General features: G+C 38.2%; 1 protein-coding gene and 1 non-coding gene across 5 annotated transcripts in view; both read right to left on the bottom strand.

Annotated features, from left to right (window-relative positions):
- Positions 1-22022, bottom strand: part of CKAP5 (cytoskeleton associated protein 5) — a 105915-nt gene that overhangs the window by 16990 nt on the left and 66903 nt on the right. For 3 of the 4 annotated variants that reach the window (XM_027562461.1, XM_027562463.1, XM_027562462.1), the window contains exons 19-35: positions 18334-18391; positions 18124-18249; positions 17381-17520; positions 17094-17268; positions 15482-15595; positions 14295-14423; positions 9660-9854; positions 9146-9281; positions 7856-7944; positions 5663-5788; positions 4226-4375; positions 3715-3918; positions 3371-3506; positions 2756-2949; positions 1393-1565; positions 1138-1161; positions 41-214 (exon numbers count right to left, since the gene is read on the bottom strand). In XM_027562461.1, coding sequence (XP_027418262.1) covers positions 41-214; positions 1138-1161; positions 1393-1565; positions 2756-2949; positions 3371-3506; positions 3715-3918; positions 4226-4375; positions 5663-5788; positions 7856-7944; positions 9146-9281; positions 9660-9854; positions 14295-14423; positions 15482-15595; positions 17094-17268; positions 17381-17520; positions 18124-18249; positions 18334-18391 — 2343 coding nt within the window. The remainder of the gene's footprint in view (positions 1-40; positions 215-1137; positions 1162-1392; positions 1566-2755; positions 2950-3370; positions 3507-3714; positions 3919-4225; positions 4376-5662; positions 5789-7855; positions 7945-9145; positions 9282-9659; positions 9855-14294; positions 14424-15481; positions 15596-17093; positions 17269-17380; positions 17521-18123; positions 18250-18333; positions 18392-22022) is intronic. The other variant, XM_027562464.1, reaches the window with a different exon arrangement.
- LOC113906072 lies at positions 3154-3264 on the bottom strand. The gene has a single exon (XR_003514767.1). It is a non-coding gene; the product is annotated as a small nucleolar RNA SNORD67 (small nucleolar RNA).

Genomic DNA, 22022 nt, shown 5'->3' with positions numbered 1-22022 from the left:
GATGATCATGAACTGCTTATACTTAAATGGGTTAACTTACTTGGGCTCAGGAATAAGGACTGGTTCAAAAATGTCATCCAGTTTGTGCTGAACAAGCTCTGGCATTTCACACCGCACCGTACCACTGTCATTCTCAATCTCATCTAGGTCCAGCTGGAATTCTCGGCGAACCATCTGGGCTGCCTCAGGATGCCCACTCATGCTTCGGGCTTGGCTAAGGGAAGCAAAAGGAGGCTCCTGAACTAAAAGAAAGAGACTTCTGAACCTAAGGGCAAGAGTAGCACTGCCAACCGCCCCAAAGCTGTAAGACAGATGTTCAACTTCTGGTTTCAGCCCCCCTGAATGATTTAAATCCTTGCCTTTAAGCAAGTGTCTTCAATGGGCAACAATGTTGGTTCATGAATATCCTGAGAGAGTAGATTAACTTGTACTTACAGTACTGCCAAGTTATAAGTATTCTCTCTAGTTCACTAAAACCAACCAACCTTGTACTGCTATTCCAGTTGCAGCAGTAAATAATAAAAGAATATTTATATTGACTCAAAGGTCACGACTTCTGGGCAAAAAACTAAGAAATATCTAGACTGCCTGGATCTTTTCCACCAATTTAACCAGTGTTTATGTTTTTCTAATTACAAGCATCATCCCATGCAGTGTTCAATAAATTTTATACTTCAGGGACAATCAACTCTTTTTAGGAATATTCACTCTTGACGAGTTGGGACCAGCATTACATCTAAGCAGTAGATATTCAGTTTCCAAATTCAAATTGGTTAAAATTATACTCATGATATGACCCAAAATAGATTTGTCTTGCTTAGAAGGCAGTTTTTTGAGTCCCTAAGCCAATTCTGGGTTGCATGCATTTTACTCAGCTTTATGAGAAGAACAGGAACCTGTGCATGACCAAACATTGCACAGGGAAGAAGGTGAACCAACGCTTTGGCTGCATGGCGTTGAGCTGACACCTCTGCTAGCCAGTGGACTTTCAGGGAAGGCTTGACTCGTGGCCACTTGGACACCCTCCACCCTGGTTATAAACTCTACACCAGTAGCCCTCCAGAGGGGATGAATCCAAGTCAGAAGTTAGAAAGATATAAGAGCCCTGCTAATGAGAAATTAGCAGGCAGTACTTACATCCTATAAGTGCGATACATAATTCTGTCCACGGAAAAGCAGTGAAAGAAGGCACAAGACTATTTAGAAGTGGTTTTGAGACAAAGACAATGAAGACTGAAGGATTAAACATTTGGTTACAAGACATATACCCAGACACTGTGTCATGCATGATAATGGCTACAAGAACTCAAGATTATGTTATAGGATAAGCTCTGAGCACACAGAGGCAAAGTCCACAGAAATACCCTCCGACAAGCATCTCAACCCACATACTTGAGTTTGGAGGCCATGTCCTCAGCTGGTCCCTTGCGCAGCATGTTGCTGTTGGAGCTTATGCTCTGTGTGCGCTGAGGTTTCTCTTCCACCTGTTTTACTGGTGCAGCCGAAGGCCTTTTTGCTGACCGCTTAATCCTCTCCTCAAGCATGCTCATATCTTTTTCAGAAAGCTGTTAATAGAATCCATATTTATTAACTCACCTCTCTACTAGAATTTCAGAGAATTAAAAACATCATATGGTGGTTTAGTCACTAAGTCGTGTCTGACTCTTATGACCCCATGGACTGTAGCCCACCAGGCTCCTCTGTCCATGGGATTCTCCAGGCAAGAATACTGGAATGCGTTGCCATTTCCTTCTCCAGGGGATCCTCCCGGGTTTCCTGCATTGCAGGCAGATTCTTTACTGAGTGAGCTATGAGGGAAGCCCAAAAACCTCATATAATCTTCATATAATTGGAAGACCCAAGAATTAATTTCCATTTTCATGCTGAAGCAAACAGAATCTCCTAGGTTAGGGTATGTTCACTTTCAAACACTACCTATACTTTAAAATCAACTGCTGCTACAACCTGACTTGCTTTAGTAAGAGAAGATATGAAACAAGGAAAGGATACAAAAGGAAAGATCCCATGAATAACTACAAATAAAAAGGTCAAGAATTAAACAAAACTTCCTCATTTTTGTGGTATCACCACTAAACTAGTGGTGTGACTATGGGCAAGAAGCTTCACTTTTGGTCATCTGTAAAATTCCCATCTGCTTTATCTCCTTCACTGGCCTCACAGTGAGGATTAAATGAGATAAATGTAAATAAAAATATACAAGCATAGGGTAAATATATGTGCTACTAAGAGGTAACTAGAGTGAAGAACAGGTCCAGTCACGGTAGTGATTGGCTCAGAGGAACTAAGGAGTCAAAAACAGAACCTTCTATGTTTGGAGAGTCTGGCTCATGGCTCAAGACCCTTTTGATCTGACAGGTATCAGAATCCACATTATACATAAGTACTTGTTCACTAAAAAATAAATGCAGTAAAAATTATCAAGGAGGTTGCCAGGCACAACTTAAATTCCCAGACTAGCTTACATTTCTTGATTCAAAAATAGTTTTCATCTAAAGCAAATTGGTAAGAGGAGAACGCTCAGAAAGAAAATCTAACTTCCAGTACAATACAGCCTTAAGTGTCCTAAAGTAATCAGATGCGTCGTCAAGGGTTTATATGGATTTCAAGATGTATCGAGAGGTTGAATTTTAATAAAAAGTGGTAAAACTTAAGAGTTGAGATGGGACAAAATTTGTCACCTACATGATCTTTCAATTCACAACATGCTGAAAATGCTCAGAGAAAAGTGACTCACGGTTCCAATCAACTTGAACACTTGATCCCCGTGTACATTGTACACCGTGACGATGGTGTTGAGCGCAGCATTGCGCACAGCATTGTCACGGTCTCCTATGTGAATCGCTATCTCCTTTAAGGCTTTTCCTGGGGTTGGTTGGCAAACATTCATGCCATAGGACTCGACCAGACACCCCAGTTCTTCCAGGCACTCTGATGGGGAAGAAAGGCTAGATTAAGGACACTCAACACACATTTGGCACAAAGACCTATCTTTACTGGATACATTTCCCTTGGCATACATGAAGGGCTAAAGTTTTACTCTGGCTCTCCCTTGAATTTCTTCTCGTTTATTGCCGTCTACAAAATATACAATGAAACAACGGTGCTGTAGCAAGTACTCCTAGAAGGGATGCCTGTGAGTCAGATGGCCCCTGTGCACTTGACTTTGTCACCAGGGAGGTACTGGGTGGTGCCTGTATCACCTGATACTGTGGCTCCACCAGTGTGCAACTCATCACTCTCACAGTCCAAATCAGAAGGCTGGAACCAAGAAATTTCCTGGTTCCTCTATAAACTACTTCTTTGAGAGGTCACTGTTGCAGACACAGGCATCAATCAATAGTTGCTTTACCTGCTCTCTGCTTGGAGTTTTTGGATTTGGTTCCTTCCATGATGAAAGGGAACATCTTGCTGGCTGGGTAGACAAGGCACATCCGGTTCAGGATGGCACGGACATCTTTACGAATGACATCCTTTGGTTCTCCGACCTGGTCAACAAGGAAAATAATAATAAAGTGAGGCACTGTCTGAGTAGCAAAGGCACCCCCTTGTGTGTTACTACATCTTGAAAGAAGAAAATGAGTGGTGGAAGGTTATCATCATACAACAGATGGAAGACGGGAGAGGGAATAAAAATACAGGAACTGAAGTAGCTGGGAACTTGAGTAATCTTCCAGAGTGAGAACAATGCATTACCTTGAGGATGAGATAGGGGATGAAGGAAGATGCTTCGTTCTCAGTAAGATGATATTCCTCATCACTTAGCAGGGTGAAGAGCAATTTTAAATATTCTAGGGTTTTCATGAGGACGCTTGTATTGGTGTCAAAAAACCGCAACGTAACCCACTTTAAGATAAGATCCAGGCAACCAATGACACCCTCTTTTTCGCTCTCCAAGTGCTTAAAACAAAACAATACAAACCCCCACAAATTAAGACTGTGTAAAAATTTAATTTCTATTAGGCAATTAACTCTTAAATTTTACTACAGTCCAAAAAAAAGATGATAGATTTTTAACCCTCCATTTAAGACCCCAAACTATAGACATGTAGTCATTTATTCAATCAGATTAATAAGAAAGCTGTAAGAACAGAGGACATGGTATATTCTAGTTCCTTCTAAGTCATGCAAACTTCTAATTATTTCTCAGAGCTCAGTATTTTCACACGTCCAAGATTCACGCCCACTTATTTTGTTGCAAACTTACATCAACCATGACAGCAAGGGCCTTGTTATGATGCTGAAAGTCTGAGTGAAACATCTCATCTTGTAACCATTTAGCTACACAGCTAGACATCTGAGTTTTTAACTGCTCGATGTATTCATCCCGTGGAGTAGTAAAATTCCACTTTAGTACCTGAAAAACAAACAAACAAAAAAACGAACAGTGAAAGGGGCTGTAAGGGGTTCAACCGAAATGCACAGAGACGTTCTATTCAAAGCAGCTGCAGGAATCAACTTAATAGGATATTTTAAAATTCACCAAGATTAATTTGTAATTAAATATGAATGCAAAGTGCACTTTCAATCTGTCATACTCTGGAAGCTTAATTCTGAAAATCTTTTAGGAATAGAATTTTCAGCAATTTTTACTAGAAAAATCAACGCTCTGTTATTGTATAACATGGTGAATACTGTTGGCATAATTTTAATAAAGGGAAAATTTGAAATGTGTATAAAAAATTTTAATGTACATACTAGTCTAGGCATTTATTATAAATATACTTACATACATGCACAAATTGACATTCAAAGATGCCTATGGTTGTATAGTTTATAAGAGCAAATACTAGAAGCAACTTCTAATGTTTAACATAGTGGGTTGAGGTATGTGTACCTGTAAAGACAGGTGCACACATACGATGTACCAATAAACTGAAAGCACATACGTGTACAGATATGGAACAATCTTCAAGACAGTATTTCAAATACCATTAAAAGAAAAAAGTAAGATTCAGAACAAAGAGTATGGCATGTTCCCACCACTTGTGTATAAGGAAAGCTATGTATTTATACATATGTGATTGTATAGGAACGGAATATTATTATTTTTAGAGTAATAAATTAAAAAACTGGTATTTTCCCTGTTCAGGGAGACTGGAATAAGAGATATGCTTCTCATACTTTCTATACTTTTTTTGCAATTTGAATTTTTAAAAAATTATGTGTTTTGAAAAAAATTTTAACTGATTAATAAAACCAAAACATCAAAAGATAAATTACTGAACTAGCCATATATAGTTATCAAACCTATCTTTTAAGGTATCAGGTACAAGAAAGATTAAAGGAGTGGCATATTACATATGCGTTAATTGATAAAAATCAATGACTACTTCCCAGTCTTTGATTCTAAACAAAATAAAAACCCTACAAACCCACCAACCCCTCCCCAAAACTTCTACTTCTTTCTACTGGGAGACAAAAAGGCAACAGCTCCATTCCATAGTTTCTTTGGTAGGAATTAATGCTGTAGGATTTAATACTTCCATAATGTATTCTTAGAGAAACAAGATATAATTCACAAGCAAAAGATTTATTAGATATTTCACAATGATACGAATTTCAGACAGAAACTTTAATTCTTGATTATAAAACAAAGCAAAAACAAGCAAAAACTTCCTGAAGACTTTAATTCTTTCCTTACCTTTAGTCCTTTCTCATCTTTCATCCTTTGCTCCTTTCCATTTGGAACAACAATAAAAATAGGACCGGATTTGTCGTCATCCTCCTTTAAGCTGGTTTTGCTCGGAACTTTCTTTCCTTGTGCAGTCTACAACCAAGGTGCAGGGGATACTGATTAGACAGATTACTACTCCTTAGGACTCACTGTTGCTGCCTATTAAAGGGTGCCATGTAAACCAGACATCTTTCTATATCATATTCCAAATGAAAGAAACTAATGAACAGAATCTTGCATGTGATATGTTTGTGTACAGGTTTTCTAGAAATGTTTCTGACAGCAGGCTTAAGTAACTGTTGTTAGTGCTTGCGCTGGCACGTGATATGGTTGGAAAAGCTCTATCAAAGGTCTGGGTCACAGGTTATTTTTGTTTACTAGACAATTCTTTAAAAAGAATTGAGAGATAAGTGACATACAAAACTATGATTTTTCCAGTAGTCATGTGTGGATGTGAGAGTTGGACTATAAAGAAACCTGAGCGCCGAAGAATTGATGCTTTTGAACTGTGGTGTTGGAGAAGACTCTTGAGAGTCCCTTGGACTGCAAGGAGATCAAACCAGTCCATCCTAAAGGAGATCAGTCCTGGGTGTTCATTGGAAGGACTGATCTGAAGCTGAAACTCCCAATACTTTGGCCTCCTGATGTGAAGAGCTGACTCATTTGAAAAGACCCTGATGCTGGGAAAGATTGAGGGCAGGAGGAGAAGGGGATGACAGAGAATGAGATGGTTGGATGGCATCACCGACTCAATGGACATGGGTTTGGGTGGACTCCGGGAGTTGGTGATGGACAGGGAGGCCTGGCGTGCTACAGTTCACGGGGTCACAAAGAGTTGGATACGACTGAGCGACTGAACTGAACTGAACTGAATGGCAGTCACACATTTAATACCACTTAGTTGAGAAAGCTCTTCTGTTTCTCTGCATATAAAATCTCTATCACATCATTCTAACCCAAGACACTTTGAGAACCTGCTTCTAGAGAAAACTGCTGAAACATTTTAAATACTTAAGTTACTAAAGTGGCTCTTAAAAATAATCCAAGATTTAGAATCTTTGTATCAGATGGAAAGAAACTGTGAACATATAGTATACATATTTAAGGTAAAATTTGAATTTCATTACTGGAATTATTATTATAATAAATGCAGCAAAAGTCTGCTATTTCCAGTAGGCCAGCATTTCTTTCTATTTCAAAGACTGAAGCCATTTAGTCAAAACAAATAAGAGATGAGTTATGTCCAATTGCTTCATAAACTGCAGAAGTCTGAAAAAAAAAGTGGCATTAAGAATAGAGTCAAAAACGACTTTAAAGCACTTGTGATCAAAAAAGTAAAATCAGCACTTGTTAAACATGGGATGAGGAGAGGGAGGAGGACAGGAAAAGAACAGTTTCACTGGACAGTTTGGAAGATAATTACCCATTTAAATTAACTCACTGAATTGAAGGACCCAAGCACAGGGAAGGAAAATGAGTAATTAATAGTTAGAAGAACGGCCACAGGATGGCCCTTCTATAATGGGGATATAACAATAAATGTACTGGATAATAAAACATGTCCTCCACTGACACATTTGCATCAGTTACATATAGTTAATAGTTTTCTCTAGATTTATTATTGATTGCACAGTTCTGCAATTTCCCTTTTGTAAATATAAAATAGTCAATACTCTGAATACAGTGACAAGCTCTGAATCTTGATACAGAAATCGATGACAATTTGCTGTGATTAAAAAACTTAATTAAATGAAGACACCCAAGGATATTTAAGGCTGAGCATTTGAAAACATTTCTTTAAACTTCAATTCTGCATGCATGCTAAAAGGACTGGTGATCCATAAAATCTCACTGGTGTGGGGACAGAAGGTCCTTTGAGTATAATTAGAACACTTTGTTGTATGATGACTTAACAGCCAAATGTGAAGTTGCTTACTACTGAAAATCTCCCCCAAAGACCCGGATGACAGAAACCTTTGCAGTAGCTCTTGAGAACAGGATGCCTCTGTTTTATAGCATCATTAAAAGTCAGCCACAGAAAGCTGTACAAGCACTTCATAGATAATATCCCTTCATATGTAGTGTATTTCTTAAAAGAACGACTTAGTGTAAAGAAATATTTAAAAGAAATTCTACACTTAAGCTGCAGAGTTAACATACCTTTGTTTTAGAGGAAACTCCTAGAGCCTTGGCCTTTTTCGGATCAGGCTTGGAGTCTAGAGTGCCAGAAACAGAATCTTCAGCAGGTGCTTTGAGAAAAGAAAAACACATACTGTAAACACAAACTGTAACTAATATCACTATGTTCTGAGCAGGTTCAAAATACAATGATGGTGAGAAAGCCTACAGTTTTAAATGTATCCCTTTCTAAAGTGTTTTTAATTAGATTTTTTCCCCCTAATCTTTTTTTCTCCACAATTTCCTTTAAGCACAACCTCATGAAATTAGTTCAGAAAACCTACATCTGCTTTATCAACACTTAAACTGTAGTTTAAAAACTATTTTCTAAATAGCAATTAAAAATTAATATTAATTTTAAGCAATTAATAGCAATTAAATCCGTCTACCTTTTTGCTAGACGGATAAGAGAAGGGTTTATCACCTTTGAAACCATAGGAAATTGTATATACCAATAACAAGATTCCAGTAGATGTTATAACTGAATATACACTTTGATACTAACAATTTTACACATGTAAACTTTTTAACTTTTTAGCACCCCACTAAACAGATTATTGCTTTGTTTAAGCACTAAGTCTAGAAGAGCAGTGGTTACAGGTTAGTGTTCTGTTTATGTTATGGAATTTTAACATTAGGATGAAGAAGTCAAGAATTTTTCCTTGACAAAGTTGAATAAATATTTGAATGCTGCTTTTTTTGTTGTTGTTGTGACCAGTGGGGATTGAACCAGTACCCCTTGCTTCAGTGGAAGTGTGGAGTCCTAACCATTGGACTGCCAGAGAATTCAGTAAATATTAGAATCGATCAGCAAACAGACAAGTGCAAGGGAAGGAGAACTCGTTTGTGAATAAGGAGGCAGAGTCCTCTGCTGGTTCAGACACTGACAGGCTGTTTGGCCCTGTGCAAGTCACTTAACCTTTGGTATTCCCTGTCTGTTAATAAAGGAGATTCAGCTAGATGGCCCCAATTCCCCTTCCAACTATAATATCCAATAGCAGAAAATAGTTATGGAAACCTTAAAAATTGAGCACTTGCTTTCTGGAGTATTCCACTGTACTACTCCAAAACTGCTTTTTGGAGCTGGAAATCAAGTTAATTATCTTCAAACCCTCAGCACAGTTACTGGCAGAAAACAGGCAACTTGAGGAGTTGGAGGGAAGGCTTGGGATCTAAGCCATGAGAAACCATGATTTAAAAACGAAGGTTGGATTTCTTTAAGAGTTCCCTCGCTGTTTTAATTCCCCTATAACCCATTCAAAATGAAGTTACCTGAGGCAGGCTGGAATTTGGCTGGAGCTGACCCTCCCACTGGTCTGGATGTTGCTTTAGCAGGTGCAGTGGGCTTGGCTGGCATGTTAGCTTTGGCCTTCTCTAACATGGCCAACACCTGATCTTTAGAAGTTGGCTAGGGAGACAATATAATAGAGGTGAGAGGCCACAGAAACGATATACCCATACTATGCTCACTAACAGATCTGCTGTCAAACCAATCTTTGAGCTCCTGGTTTTGAAATACCAATGAAGGGAGGCAGCACATAGTGCAAGGGAAGTAACACATTATGAAGTCACACTAAGGTAGCTGCCATTCTAGAAGGTCACAATTTTCATCCCTGCAAAGCCAGCAGATTCCTTAGAAGTTCTACACTACTAAATATTTGACCTGTGCTCTCATTGGGATTTCAAGTTGAAACTCATAGGAGGTAATATGATCTTTTGCCTCTATAAATTCATGTTCAATATTTTTCTAATGGCTTTTAACAGCAGCAATAACAAGCAGAAGTACTTTTAGTTTCCCAGTAGCCTTGGCCATTTTCTCATATCCTAAGTGCATCATGAAGAACGGCAAGGCGTCCTGGGCCTTCTTTCGCACGTCTCCATTGCGGTCCTCAAGGCAGGAATAGAGCTGGGGAACACAAAGGATAAGGTCTGTGGGGGTGGAACGGAGAGTCGGTAGTTTCTCAGCCAGCCAGCCCAGAAGCTGTCAAAAGAAGTAAAGACCAGTTATATAATTTGTGTAGAAAACTGTTATTATTTCTGATCTTAAGCTTAATGATTTCATCAGAGCCAAACACTGAATTAGTTCTCACACTACAATTTTCCAATATGAAATCAGTTATTTTCTTGTTCAATGAAATAATAAATTTGCAATGCTGACAATCAGTTAAAATAAGGACAAAGTTTTTTGGACCATATTTGAACATTAAGCTATAAAGTTTTAATTGTTCTAAATAAAGAGTCGGACACGACTCAGCAACTGAACGGAACTGAATGAATTTTAAAGAAGAAAAACTTTCTATTTCTTTTTTTTTTAATTCTAAGAACTATTCAGCTAGAGAAGATCCAAAATATTTATTTGATCAGAAGATGACAAGTTCTACCAGGACTTCTGTTTTCTGCTTCACATAAGAGTTTTTTCCTATACCTCTAAAATAATTCATATTTGTATTTATTTTCAATTGAAATATTTATCCAGATGATTGCAGTTTCACATGCACTTCTAAGAAATAATACAGAGAGATCCCATGCACTCTTTATTCCATTTCCTCCAACAGCAGCCCTTTATGAAACTATAACCACCAGGATTCTGACATTGATACAATCCACTGATTAGATTGTTCCAGTTGGACTTTTTCTCATTTGTGTATGTGTGTATATTTAGTTCTCTACAATTTTACCATGTGTTAATGTATCCACCACCACTGTCAAAATTTTGAATAGTTCCATCCCAAGAATCCCACATGTTGCCTCTTTTATAACCACACTCACGTCCCTCCTCCTCCTCCTCCTCGCTAATCTCTGGCAACTATTAATCTGTCATCTATTTCTAAATCACGAGATTTCAAAGTTATCTAAATGGAATCATATATAATATGGAACTGTTTGGTACTGGCTTTGTCACTCAGCACAATTCCTTGGATATTTAACTGACTTGCTGCATGTATCAGTGATTTATTTCTTTTATTGCTGAACAGTATTACATATATGGATATATAATAGTTCGTTTAAATATTCACTTGTTGAAAGATATCTGTTTCCAGATTTGGGCTATTTTGAATTAGTTGCTATGAACATTTGTTATAGGCTTTTGCATAAACATAAATTTTCTTTTTTCTGGAATAACTGCTCAAGATTTGTTGGGTCATATATGGAACAACAGACTGGTTCCAAATAGGAAAAGGAGTACGTCAAGGCTGTATATTGTCACCCTGTTTATTTAACTTCTATGCAGAGTACATCATGAGAAATGCTGGGCTGGAAGAAACACAAGCTGGAGTCAAGATTGCTGGGAGAAATATCAATAACCTCAGATATGCAGATGACACCACCCTTATGGCAGAAAGTGAAGAGGAACTCAAAAGCCTCTTGATAAAAGTGAAAGAGGAGAGCGAAAAAGTTGGCTTAAAGCTCAACATTCAGAAAACGAAGATCATGGCATCCGGTCCCACCACTTCATGGGAAATAGATGGGGAAACAGTGGAAACAGTGTCAGACTTTATTTTTTGGGCTCCAAAATCAATGCAGATGGTGATTGCAGCCATGAAATTAAAAGATGCTTACTCCTTGGAAGGAAAGTTATGACCGACCTAGATAGCATATTCAAAAGCAGAGACATTATTTTGCCAACAAAGGTCCGTCTAGTAAAGGCTATGGTTTTTCCAGTGGTCACGTATGGATGTGAGAGTTGGACTGTGAAGAAGGCTGAGCACCGAAGAATTGATGCTTTTGAACTGTGGTGTTGGAGAAGACTCTTGCGAGTCCCTGGGACTGCAAGGAGATCCAACCAGTCCATCCTAAAGGAGATTAGTCCTGGGTGTTCATTGGAAGGACTGATGCTAAAGCTGAAACTCCAGTACTTTGGCCACCTCATGTGAAGAGCTGACTCACTGGAAAAGACCCTGATGCTGGGAGGGATTGGGGGCAGGAGGAGAAGGGGATGACAGAGGATGAGATGGCTGGATGGCATCACCGACTTGATGGACATGAGTTTGGGGGAACTCCGGGAGTTGGTGATGGACAAGGAGGCCTGGCATGCTGCGATTCATGGGGCCGCAGAGTCAGACACGACTGAGCGACTGAACTGAACTGACAGTAACTACATGTTTAGTTTTATAAGAAACTGCCAAACTACTTTCTGGAGTGGCTATAACATTCTACATTTCTACCAGGAGAGTGTTCAAGTTTCTCTACATTCTTGTAGATGTTTGGTGTTACCACAGTTTTTAATTTTAGTAATTCTGGTAGTTGTCTATCTCATTGTAGTTTTAATTTGCATTTCCTTGATGACCAGTAACCCTGAACATCTTTCATGGGCTTATTTGCCATCTGTAATCCTCTTCAGGGAAATGTCTGTTTATGTCTTTTGCCAAATTTCTAACTAGATTTTTTAACTGTTGAGTTTTGAGTTTTTTAATATATACATTCTTGATGATAATTCTTTATCAGACATAGAGTTTGCAAATATTTTCTCCCACTCTAGCCTGTCTTCTCATGTTCTTCACATGGTTTTTGGCAGAGTAAGAGTTCTTAACTTTGATAAATTGTGGTTTTGGTGTCAAGTCTTATGAGTACTTTGCATGAAGAACTTCTATATCCTGAAGGTTTACCCCTATGTTATCTTTAAAAGTTCCATAGTTTTATGGCCTATGTTTCAGTCCATAGTCCATTTTGAGTTAATTTTGGTGTAAGATGTGAGATTTAGTTCAAAGTTTAATTTTTTGGTCTCTGGATGTCAACTGCTCTGGCATCACATGTTAAAAAGGTCACACTTCCTCCACTGCATTACTTTGGTAACTTCAAACTTAGTTGTTCATATTTGTGTGGGTCTGTTTTTTGGGTTTCCTCTTCAGTTCCACCTATCTGTGTCTATCCTCCTCCTCCTTACCCCTGCAATCACGGTCTTTTTTCTTTCTGACCACACTGCTTGGCTTACAGGATCTTAATTCTCAAACCAAGGATTGAACCTGTGCCTGTGGCAGTGAGAGCATGCAGTCCTAACCACTGGACGGCCAGGGAATTCCCCACAGTGTCTTGATTATGTTAGCAATTTAGTAATCTCTAGTACATGGTAGGGAGAAGGCAATGGCACCCCACTCCAGTACTCTTGCCTGGAAAATCCCATGCACGGAGGAGCCTGGTAGGCTGCAGTCCATGGGGTCGCTAAGAGTCAGACACGACTGAGCGACTTGACTTTTACTTTTCACTTTCATGCATTGGAGAAGGAAATGGCAACCCACTCCAGTGTTCTTGCCTGGAGAATCCCAGGGACAGGGGAGCCTGGTGGGCTGCCGTCTCTGGGGTCGCACAGAGTCGGACACGACTGAAGCGACTTAGCAGCAGCAGCAGCAGCAATACGTGGTAGAATGGTTCTTTCCATTTTTTTTCCTTTGTCAAGATTGTTTTAGCTAGACTATAAGTTTTAAAATAACCTTGACTTTGTCTATGAAAAAAAAACTTTCTTGAATTTTGATAGGAATTACATTAAATGAACATAAATGACATTTCTATTATGTTAAATCTTCTAATCCACAAACATCTCTTTGGGTCTTCCTTGAATACTTCATCAACATTTTGTAATTTTCATTATATACATTTTGTATTTGTTTTAAGTATATATCTAAGGGTTTCATTTTCTTTGGAGTGACTGTACATTGTACTGTTTTTAACTTCAGTTTGCATGTGTTCAATGTATTTGACTTTTGTCAAATATGATTATTTTGTATCCTGCAATCTTATTGAACTCATTTATTGATTTTGGTTACTGTAGGTGTCTTGGGATTTTCTATGTAGACAGTCATGGTATCTGCAATTAGGGATAGTTTTATTTATTCTTTTTCCAGCTATATGCCTTTCACTTTTTTTTCAGGTCTTACTGCAGTGACTAGAACTTCCAGTTCTATGTTGAGTAATAACAGTGAACGTGGACATCCTTGCTTTGTTCCTGATCTTAGGGGGAAACTGTTCAGTCTTCAACCACTAACAATATCATTTACAGATGCTTTTTTATTTAAATTGTAATTCTCTTGTATTATTACTTACTGAGAGTTTTTATCATGAATAGGTGTTGGATTTTCTCAAATCCTTTTTTTGTGTCAATTGATAGGACTTTTCTTTAGTCTGCTGGTATGATGGATTGCACTGATACATTTTTGAATGTTGAACTGCATTTTTATGTCATGATTAAAACCTCTTATTTTACCATTTAAGAGTTGAAGAAAAGAGAAAATGTCACAAATTTTAGAAAATTATTGCTAAAAAAGCACATGAAAAGGGAAAAAAAAGCATATGAATAAAAAAGCTCCAGGGATTTGGTTTCATTTTATTAGCTATTTTATAATGGAACTCATTCTATCCACAACATATACATTTATTAGGTAGGCTCAGCAGCAGCAGCAAAGCACATCATATTTGGAGTACTAACCTCTTGCCTCAAGAAAGGATTTTCCTTTTTGAGCTCTTCAGAAAGATCTTCCCCCTCCAGCCATTCCTTCATGCCAGTCTGTTCTGCCCAAGCATTCACAGTTGCTAGGGCAGCAGATCGAACATTATTCTGAACAGAGGAGAAAATCAGTAAACTATCACTATGGCTTGGAGGTAAGGAGTGAAAAATGTATTACTTTGTAAACATGAACAACAGAGGTTTCTCTACAGATCTACAATAAACATACTTGGAACATTCTTCATCTTCTCTGAAACAACAAGATCTATGGGTATACTCCAAAGTAAAGTAGAAATTAAAACTCTAAATTGTAACGATCCTATACTTAGTTAATTAGGCAAAACATTGAACTGGGCATAAAATATCATGTTAGGGGAATAAACCCCTAGGTTTTGTTTCCTGAACCTCTGGGGACTCTCATGTCCCTGGTTATTTGCTAAAGGATGTAATTCTATGTGTTAGAAAACTCATAATGGTTAGCTTGAAATTATTAACTATTTGAATATTTTGTTTTTATATTAACTTGTACTCACAGAATAAGAAGGATTTAATGACATGAAAAATATTAAAATAGTCCAATTCCTTAAATTAAATGAATTACACCAAAATAGACATTTAAATATTCAATCTATGGATACATATAGGAGCTTATAATTTTCATTGAGACAAATTCTAGGACTGTGCAACTGCAAATATCTTACTGAAGTACCAGAAGACTGTACTCTACTTCAGGGGAAAAGGTAGAAAATAAAATACATTATCTAAAAATTTTTGTTTATTCACTCTTTATACCAATACTTTAAACAATGATATCATAATCATAATAGCAACAATTTTTTAGTATGTACTATATGAGGCAGATACAGGTACTTTATGTACAGACTCTTATTTAATCCTGTAAGAATTAAATTCCACAGATAAAGCACTGAACCACAAAGAAGATAAGTAACTTATCTAAGAGTCACAAAGCTAGTAAGCAAGGTATGTGGTCACCTTAATACTGCCTGGGAGGTAAAAATGTTTTATAATTTTCCTTCCAGTAGTCTCTTCTCTACAAAAAGTTTAAGACTGTTTACATGCACTCTTATGCATAAGAAAAGGATTATTCTTAGCCTAAGTCGTGGCTGGCTGTTCCATAATGGAGCTGTGGTGAAGAGAATTAGGGATACCTTGCTGTCTCCAAGCACTGTGATGACAGGGATTCCTAAGTTCTTCACATGCTGCTTGATGTTGGGGCCCATGGCTACTGCCAGCTGCTGGAGGATAGTCAACGTCTGCTGCACCTGCGTGGGAAGAGCGGCACCTTATGTCCAAATCACAGCAGTGTGTCCAGAGTTTCAGAAGTCTGCTGCTATATGGTCAATGCAGTAAGAAGTTTCTGGCCTACTTAAAACAAACAGCTGGTTATGATACTAATCAGCTTTGAATAATTTTCAGGTGATGGCCTCTCCATTAATCATCATAAAAATGGAGTATTAGAATTTTAGACTAGATTATAATGCTTTATAATTTTTTTTTTTTTTACAAGAAGCCATTCAGTTTTATTGATTAACATGTATGAACACCACACACAGTCAGAATAAAACATTGTACACTCCACTGTGTAACTTTGATTAAAAGACAGATTACAAGCATAAACAATGATATTCATTCCTCTGATATAATGATCTGAGAGTTGTGATTTCTATGATTACAAAATGGAGGCCAATCATTTAAGAAAGAAGACTTACAGTAATTACAGGAATTTTCTGGGAAGGGTTCCCCATACATTTTAGGGTATCAGAGGTTATTTGAAATATGTCAGATATTCATAATTTCTGTTGATATTATAAAACACAGCAAGATTTCAGTGAACTGTCATTATATTAACCTTTAAAAGCATAACTTGATAAATTACATCTTTAGTATGTGGAATTATTCCTTGAACACTTACATCATGGTGACCTACAGGGATGTCTGACATGAACGACAGACACCTCCATTTAGACGTTTACTGTGCATGCTGCACTGCTGTGCCCTTAATCTTCTAATGGAGAATACATATCAATGCTTTCTCCTTAGATAGAAGGTATAATGCTTTCTAATTTTAAAGTAAGGTAACACCTAGTTTAAGAAAAATGTGACATAAAAATCCAAATCTAAAAATTAAACATTAAGCTTGTTTGTATTACAAGCAGTTTTATATACAAATACTTAATAATATCAGAGGTCTTGTGAACAGCAAGTCAGGTTCCTGAAAATTTGATTAATAAACTTGCCATCTTCCAACAAATCTTGAGGCACACTCAGAATGAAAGGAAGCTATTTCTAGTTCAGTTAAATAGAGTGATCATTCTCTTTTTCCTTTTTTTACTGGTGAAGGTTACTGAAAAGGAGCCCCTTACAGAGGGGGAGAGAGGAGAGGGAAAAAAACAGGCGTATGGTCTTTTTTTCTTAACTGGAGTATAGTTGCTTTATAATGTTGTGTTAGTTCTGCTGTGCAGCAAAGTGAACCAGCTGTATGTTTACATATATCATCTCTTTTTTGGATTTCCTTCCCATTTAGGTCACCACAGAGCAATGAATAGAGTTCTCTGTACCATGCAGGAGGTTCTGTTTTAATAAATTGGTTCTATTTATTAAAATAGTTATATATTTTATACATACATATATATATGTATAATATATGTCTATATATCAATCTCAATATCCCAATTCACCCCACCCCTCCCTTCCTCTTTAGTGTCTAGTTTGTTCTCTACATTTGTGTCTCTATTTCGAGGAGAGGCATGTTCTACGTACCAAGATTTTATTTGAATCATTGAGTCGACCCTTCAAGGCTGTTGGAAGTTCACCTATGTTTGGCTGGATGAATTTTGCTTCATTGATAATAGCTGCTACTTCATCAAGGCCTTCTTTCCTGATCTTCCAATTCTTGTCACCAATCTTAGACACCAACTCTGAAGTGATTTTATCACTGAAAAAACACAGAAGACAGAATCCTTAATTCCTGACGCCTAAAAGAATGTCATGAAAGTCCCCTTGACTAAGAAGTGGAAGGCACCATGAAGAAATCATTAGCAGTAAACCTGATTTCTGTCCTTGGCAAAAGATCCACAGCATCACTGCCCCCGTCATCTGGTTCATCTCCATCTTCCCCTTCGTCTGTCCCACTTGTGCTGTGTTTAGAAATCCCTCTGGTTGGAGCCGGTGGGTTCTGTCCCTGCATCTACACACAGATAAGTCAGTGAGGCTAATAAACTCAATGAAGAACGTGAGAGCAAACTGGTGAGAGGATGGTGCTTGTGTCAAACTCTCATGTTTCCTCATAACACAGTATTCACACGGCACATATTTTAATTAGACTTAGACTTCAATTCTGAGACCAAGTGACAAAAGGTATTTTGATACACACCTATTAGAATCTGACTTCTCAACCATAAAGCTGTGTTGTGACTTGTACGTCCAACACAATACAGAGCAGTCAAAATTTAGCAATTTCAACTAGAAAGTTTATTCAAGGAAGGACAAGTTTATTTTTAAAAAATTGTTACATTTAGTGTGCTTTTTGAATATGTAATTTTTTTAAAATGTTTGATATGTCAAAGCTACAAAGGATTCCAAGGGGAAAATGTCCCATCCTGTATTATAGCTATCTTGCTCTCTTCCTCGCAAGGTCATCCATTTCTTTTGAACTCTTCCCAGTGATACTTTATATATATATAAATGCAAATACATACATATTCTTCATTTCAAACGTTTAAAAGTTTAAACTTAACCATATAAACATTCTCAAGTCAACTATGGATTGAATCATCTGTGAAACCTTTACCTTCTCAAATTCTGCATCTATCTGGGATAGGAGGGCAGGCTTCTCATCCTCAAAGAACATTCGCAAAGAAGGACCAACGTACAGATACATCACACCAAGCAGAGTGATGGCAGACGTCCTCACAGCCTGGCAGAACAAAGAGAACCTTTCAGATCAGAACAGAGCCACGAAGACGGCTGTTCTGTCCTATATGTGCTGCTATGTACTCACTGGGTTTGTTGCAGCAAGAGCTGTCTTCACATTGCTAATGAAAGCTTTCACATTCAGCCTAGAAGAAATAATACTTAGAATTAAAAACAAACAAATGAAACCCTCAACACACTCACTGGGGTTTTCTAAAGCTAGACTCCAGAACTGGCTTCCTTTAGATACGTCCTGAATTTGACTTACTCTCTTTCTACACTCATCTAAAGCTAGCTTTAAATACTATCGATACGTTAATTTATGCCTAAATCCACAGAATCGTACATCGAACTGCCTTTGTGACATTTCCATTTTTATGTCTAGTAGATGTCCTGCTGCTGCTAAGTCGCTTCAGTCGTGTCCGATTCTGTGCGACCCCATAGACGGCAGCCCACCAGGCTCCCCCGTCCCTGGGATTCTCCAGGCAAAAACACTGGAGTGGGTTGCCATTTCCTTCTCCAATGCATGAAAGTGAAAAGTGAAAGTGAAGTCGCACAGTCATGTCCGACTCTGTGCGACCCATGGACTGCAGCCCACCAGGCTCCTCTGTCCATGGGATTTGCCAGGCAAGAGTACCGGAGTGGGGTGCCATTGCCTTCTCCGAGTAGATGTTCTACATCTGTCAATACCAAACTCCTGACTGTCCATGCCCCAACCCCCAAACCGGTTCTTCTCCTCATCTTCCCTATCTCGGTAAACAGTTACTTCATCCTTTCAGTTGCTCCCAGCCTTCTTTGAAAATTCCTCAGTCAGCCTTGACTCCTCGCTCTCTCAAGCACAGTATCCTGTTTAGTTTTACTTTCAAAATATATTCTAAGTCATAACACTTCCAAGCCAATATAATTCCCTGACAGAATTATTTCTAATTAGTCTCCCTGCTCCTGTCCTTGATCCCATCTATTCTGACTGTAGTCTAAACAACCCTGTTAATCTTCTGCTCAGAACCCTCTAATGGTTTCCAATTTATTCAAAACTTTGAGGCTCTACAGGACCTGCCCCCTGTTCTTCTTTGAGCTTTCTCTCCTACCACACCCATCTCCCTCACTCAGTCCGCTCCCGCTGCATTCTGAAGAACTAACTACCCGACTGTTACCATCAGCCCCTCATGTCCTCAAGGTATGTCTCACAGGTGTTATTTCAGAAAGGATTTCTGTCTTACAGAAAATAACACTACACTAAACCCTCCAAGGTGTTACCACTAACCCCCTATCTGGCTTTATTTTTACTCCATTGTTCTTATACTTCCTGATGTATTTTTTATTGTTTACTGTCATCTCCCCTTACTCAAATAAGCTCCATGAAAACAGGAATTTAATCTTGACCATACTGTATTCCTGAGGGCCTGGAACAAATGACTAGAATATCACAGGTACTCAATATGTAGTTGTTGAATAAATGACAGATCACAGATGAATTAAAAAGAGGAAAATATTCACACGGCTTTTATGTCATTCATGCCAAAAGGTAGTTTTTACATCAACGATTCTACAGTTGTGAAGGGATTATAACAATATCCTCAACTACAGGAGGACACCACAGATACTGACATAACAAACAATTCTTTGCCTGAATAACACTTAAATGATACGTTCTAGGTAATTCCCTGGTGGTCCAATGGTTAGAACTTGGTACTCTCACTGCCAAGGGCTTGGGTTCAATCCCCGATCAAGGAACTAAGATCTTGCAAGTCACGTGGCATGGTCAAAAACACATAATTTCTAGAGTATTGTGTCTTTGTTTGGTGGAACTGAGAACACTGCAAGCAGCCTATTGAGAACATGTGAAAAGCATCAGGGGACAGAGAAAGGCAGCATAGAACAACAGTTAGAGTCTTTCCTCTCAGAGCCAGAATACCTGGGTTCAAATTTTGGCTTTTGCCACTGCAGCAGCAGCAGCAGCTGTGACTTGGGCAGATCACTTTCTTTGCCCTAGTTTCTTCATCTATAAAAGGAAGAGAACATACCTCACATGGTTTTTATGATGATTAAATCAAATGAATTATTATTTGACAGTGCCTGGCATAAAGTAAGCTGTATAAAATTTTGTTAAATAAAACACTGTAGTCCGTCCTTATCTGGGAGGGATGCATTCCAAGACCCCTCTGTGGATATCTGAAGGTATGGATAGTACTATATAGAGTATTTTTTCCCCTATACATTTGTATCTATGATAAAGTTTAATTTATAAATTAGTTTACAATTTATAAATTTATGAACAGTACGAGATAAATTATAATTATAGAATGATTATAATAATATACTGTAATACAAATTATGGCAATGTGGTCTTTCTCCTTAATCAATTTTTTCAAGTCTACTAGAAATGTGGCAGCAGATGCTCCACGGGTAAATGCAGCCACTCCAGTAATTATTATATTTTTCAGTCCAAACCTGTTTCTGAATCCGTCTAACCATTCTTACTTGCAGTGAATGCCTTGGTGTCACTTGTTTCATGGCATTCCTTACTGAAGTCCTCACATAGACTCCATGCTTTTGGGTGGAACACATACCCATCAATGACATTTTCTGCTCATGCCTTGCATCCACAAATTTAATGCCTTTTCTATCTTAACTAAGCAGTTACAATGCTTGCAGTTTGAGGTGTGAAATTTCTTTTTCCTTTACAATTTACTGATAGAAGATTTGCTCTTACTGTAGATCTTAGCAACCTTAGCACATTATTTTCCTCTTTCCTTACTGAGTTAAGAACTTACCCTTTGTCATGTAAAGGAAGCACTTTGCACCGTCTCTTTAGCATTTCCAAATTGCCAGCATCTCTGTTCTCGCCCTTTGGGACCATTACTAAGTAAAATAAGGGTTACCTGGACAGGAGCACTGCAACACCACAGAGGTGAGCTGATAACTGAGAGAGCGCCTCAGTGACTAACGGGGGAACCCACTGGACAAAGGCATGAATCATACCCCGAGCAGGACAGAGTGAGATTTCATCATGTGACTCAGAATAGTCCACAATTTAAAACTTATGAATTGTTTATTTCTGAAACTTTCCATTTAGTATTTTTTGACTGTTGTTGACTGCAGGTAACAAACTGTGGAAGGAGAAACCAGACAAGGGGAGACTACTGTAACCGATGTGTGCAACAAGCAAATAACTTTGGGAAAGAGTGGGTTAAACAAGCGTCTGTGGGACTTCCCTTGGGGTCCAGAGGTTGAAATCCACCGTGCAGTGCGGAGGAGAGGGATTCAATCCCTGGTCGGGGACCTGGGATCCCACGTGCCGCAGAGCAACTAGGCCTGCACACTGCAGCTGTTGAGCCTGTGGGCTCTGGAGTCCACATGCCGCGACGAAAGATCCTGTGTGCTGCAACTAAGGCCCGATGCAGCCAAATAAATTAATAAAAGTAAAGAAACAAGCGCCTTTATTGCAGGACTTCTAAGAGCGTTTAATTTTCCAAAGTGCACTACAGATTTCTAAACAAATGTGATTTTATATAGTAATTTTCAAATGTATTTAACTACAAATCCTTGGAACTGGCTTTTCTGTGGATCAATCATAAATACCGAAGAAAAATAACTTAGAGAACCCTAATGTTAGTGGATATCAAAATGCAGGAGAACAAGCCAATACAGGCTTTTTAGGAACAAAGGTAGTTTTGTTTTATATAAATTAGACAATCGTGCTCTGGCTTCTCAGAAATAAGCAGAGATAGCTACAACAAATATAATCACCAGTTAAGAGAGTGGCAAAACAAGTAC

This window comes from Bos indicus x Bos taurus, chromosome 15 (assembly GCF_003369695.1).
Source record: "Bos indicus x Bos taurus breed Angus x Brahman F1 hybrid chromosome 15, Bos_hybrid_MaternalHap_v2.0, whole genome shotgun sequence".
Taxonomy (NCBI): Eukaryota; Metazoa; Chordata; class Mammalia; order Artiodactyla; family Bovidae; genus Bos; species Bos indicus x Bos taurus.
Note: the sequence above shows the minus strand (reverse complement) of the source record. Positions and strands in the feature narration are given on the sequence as shown.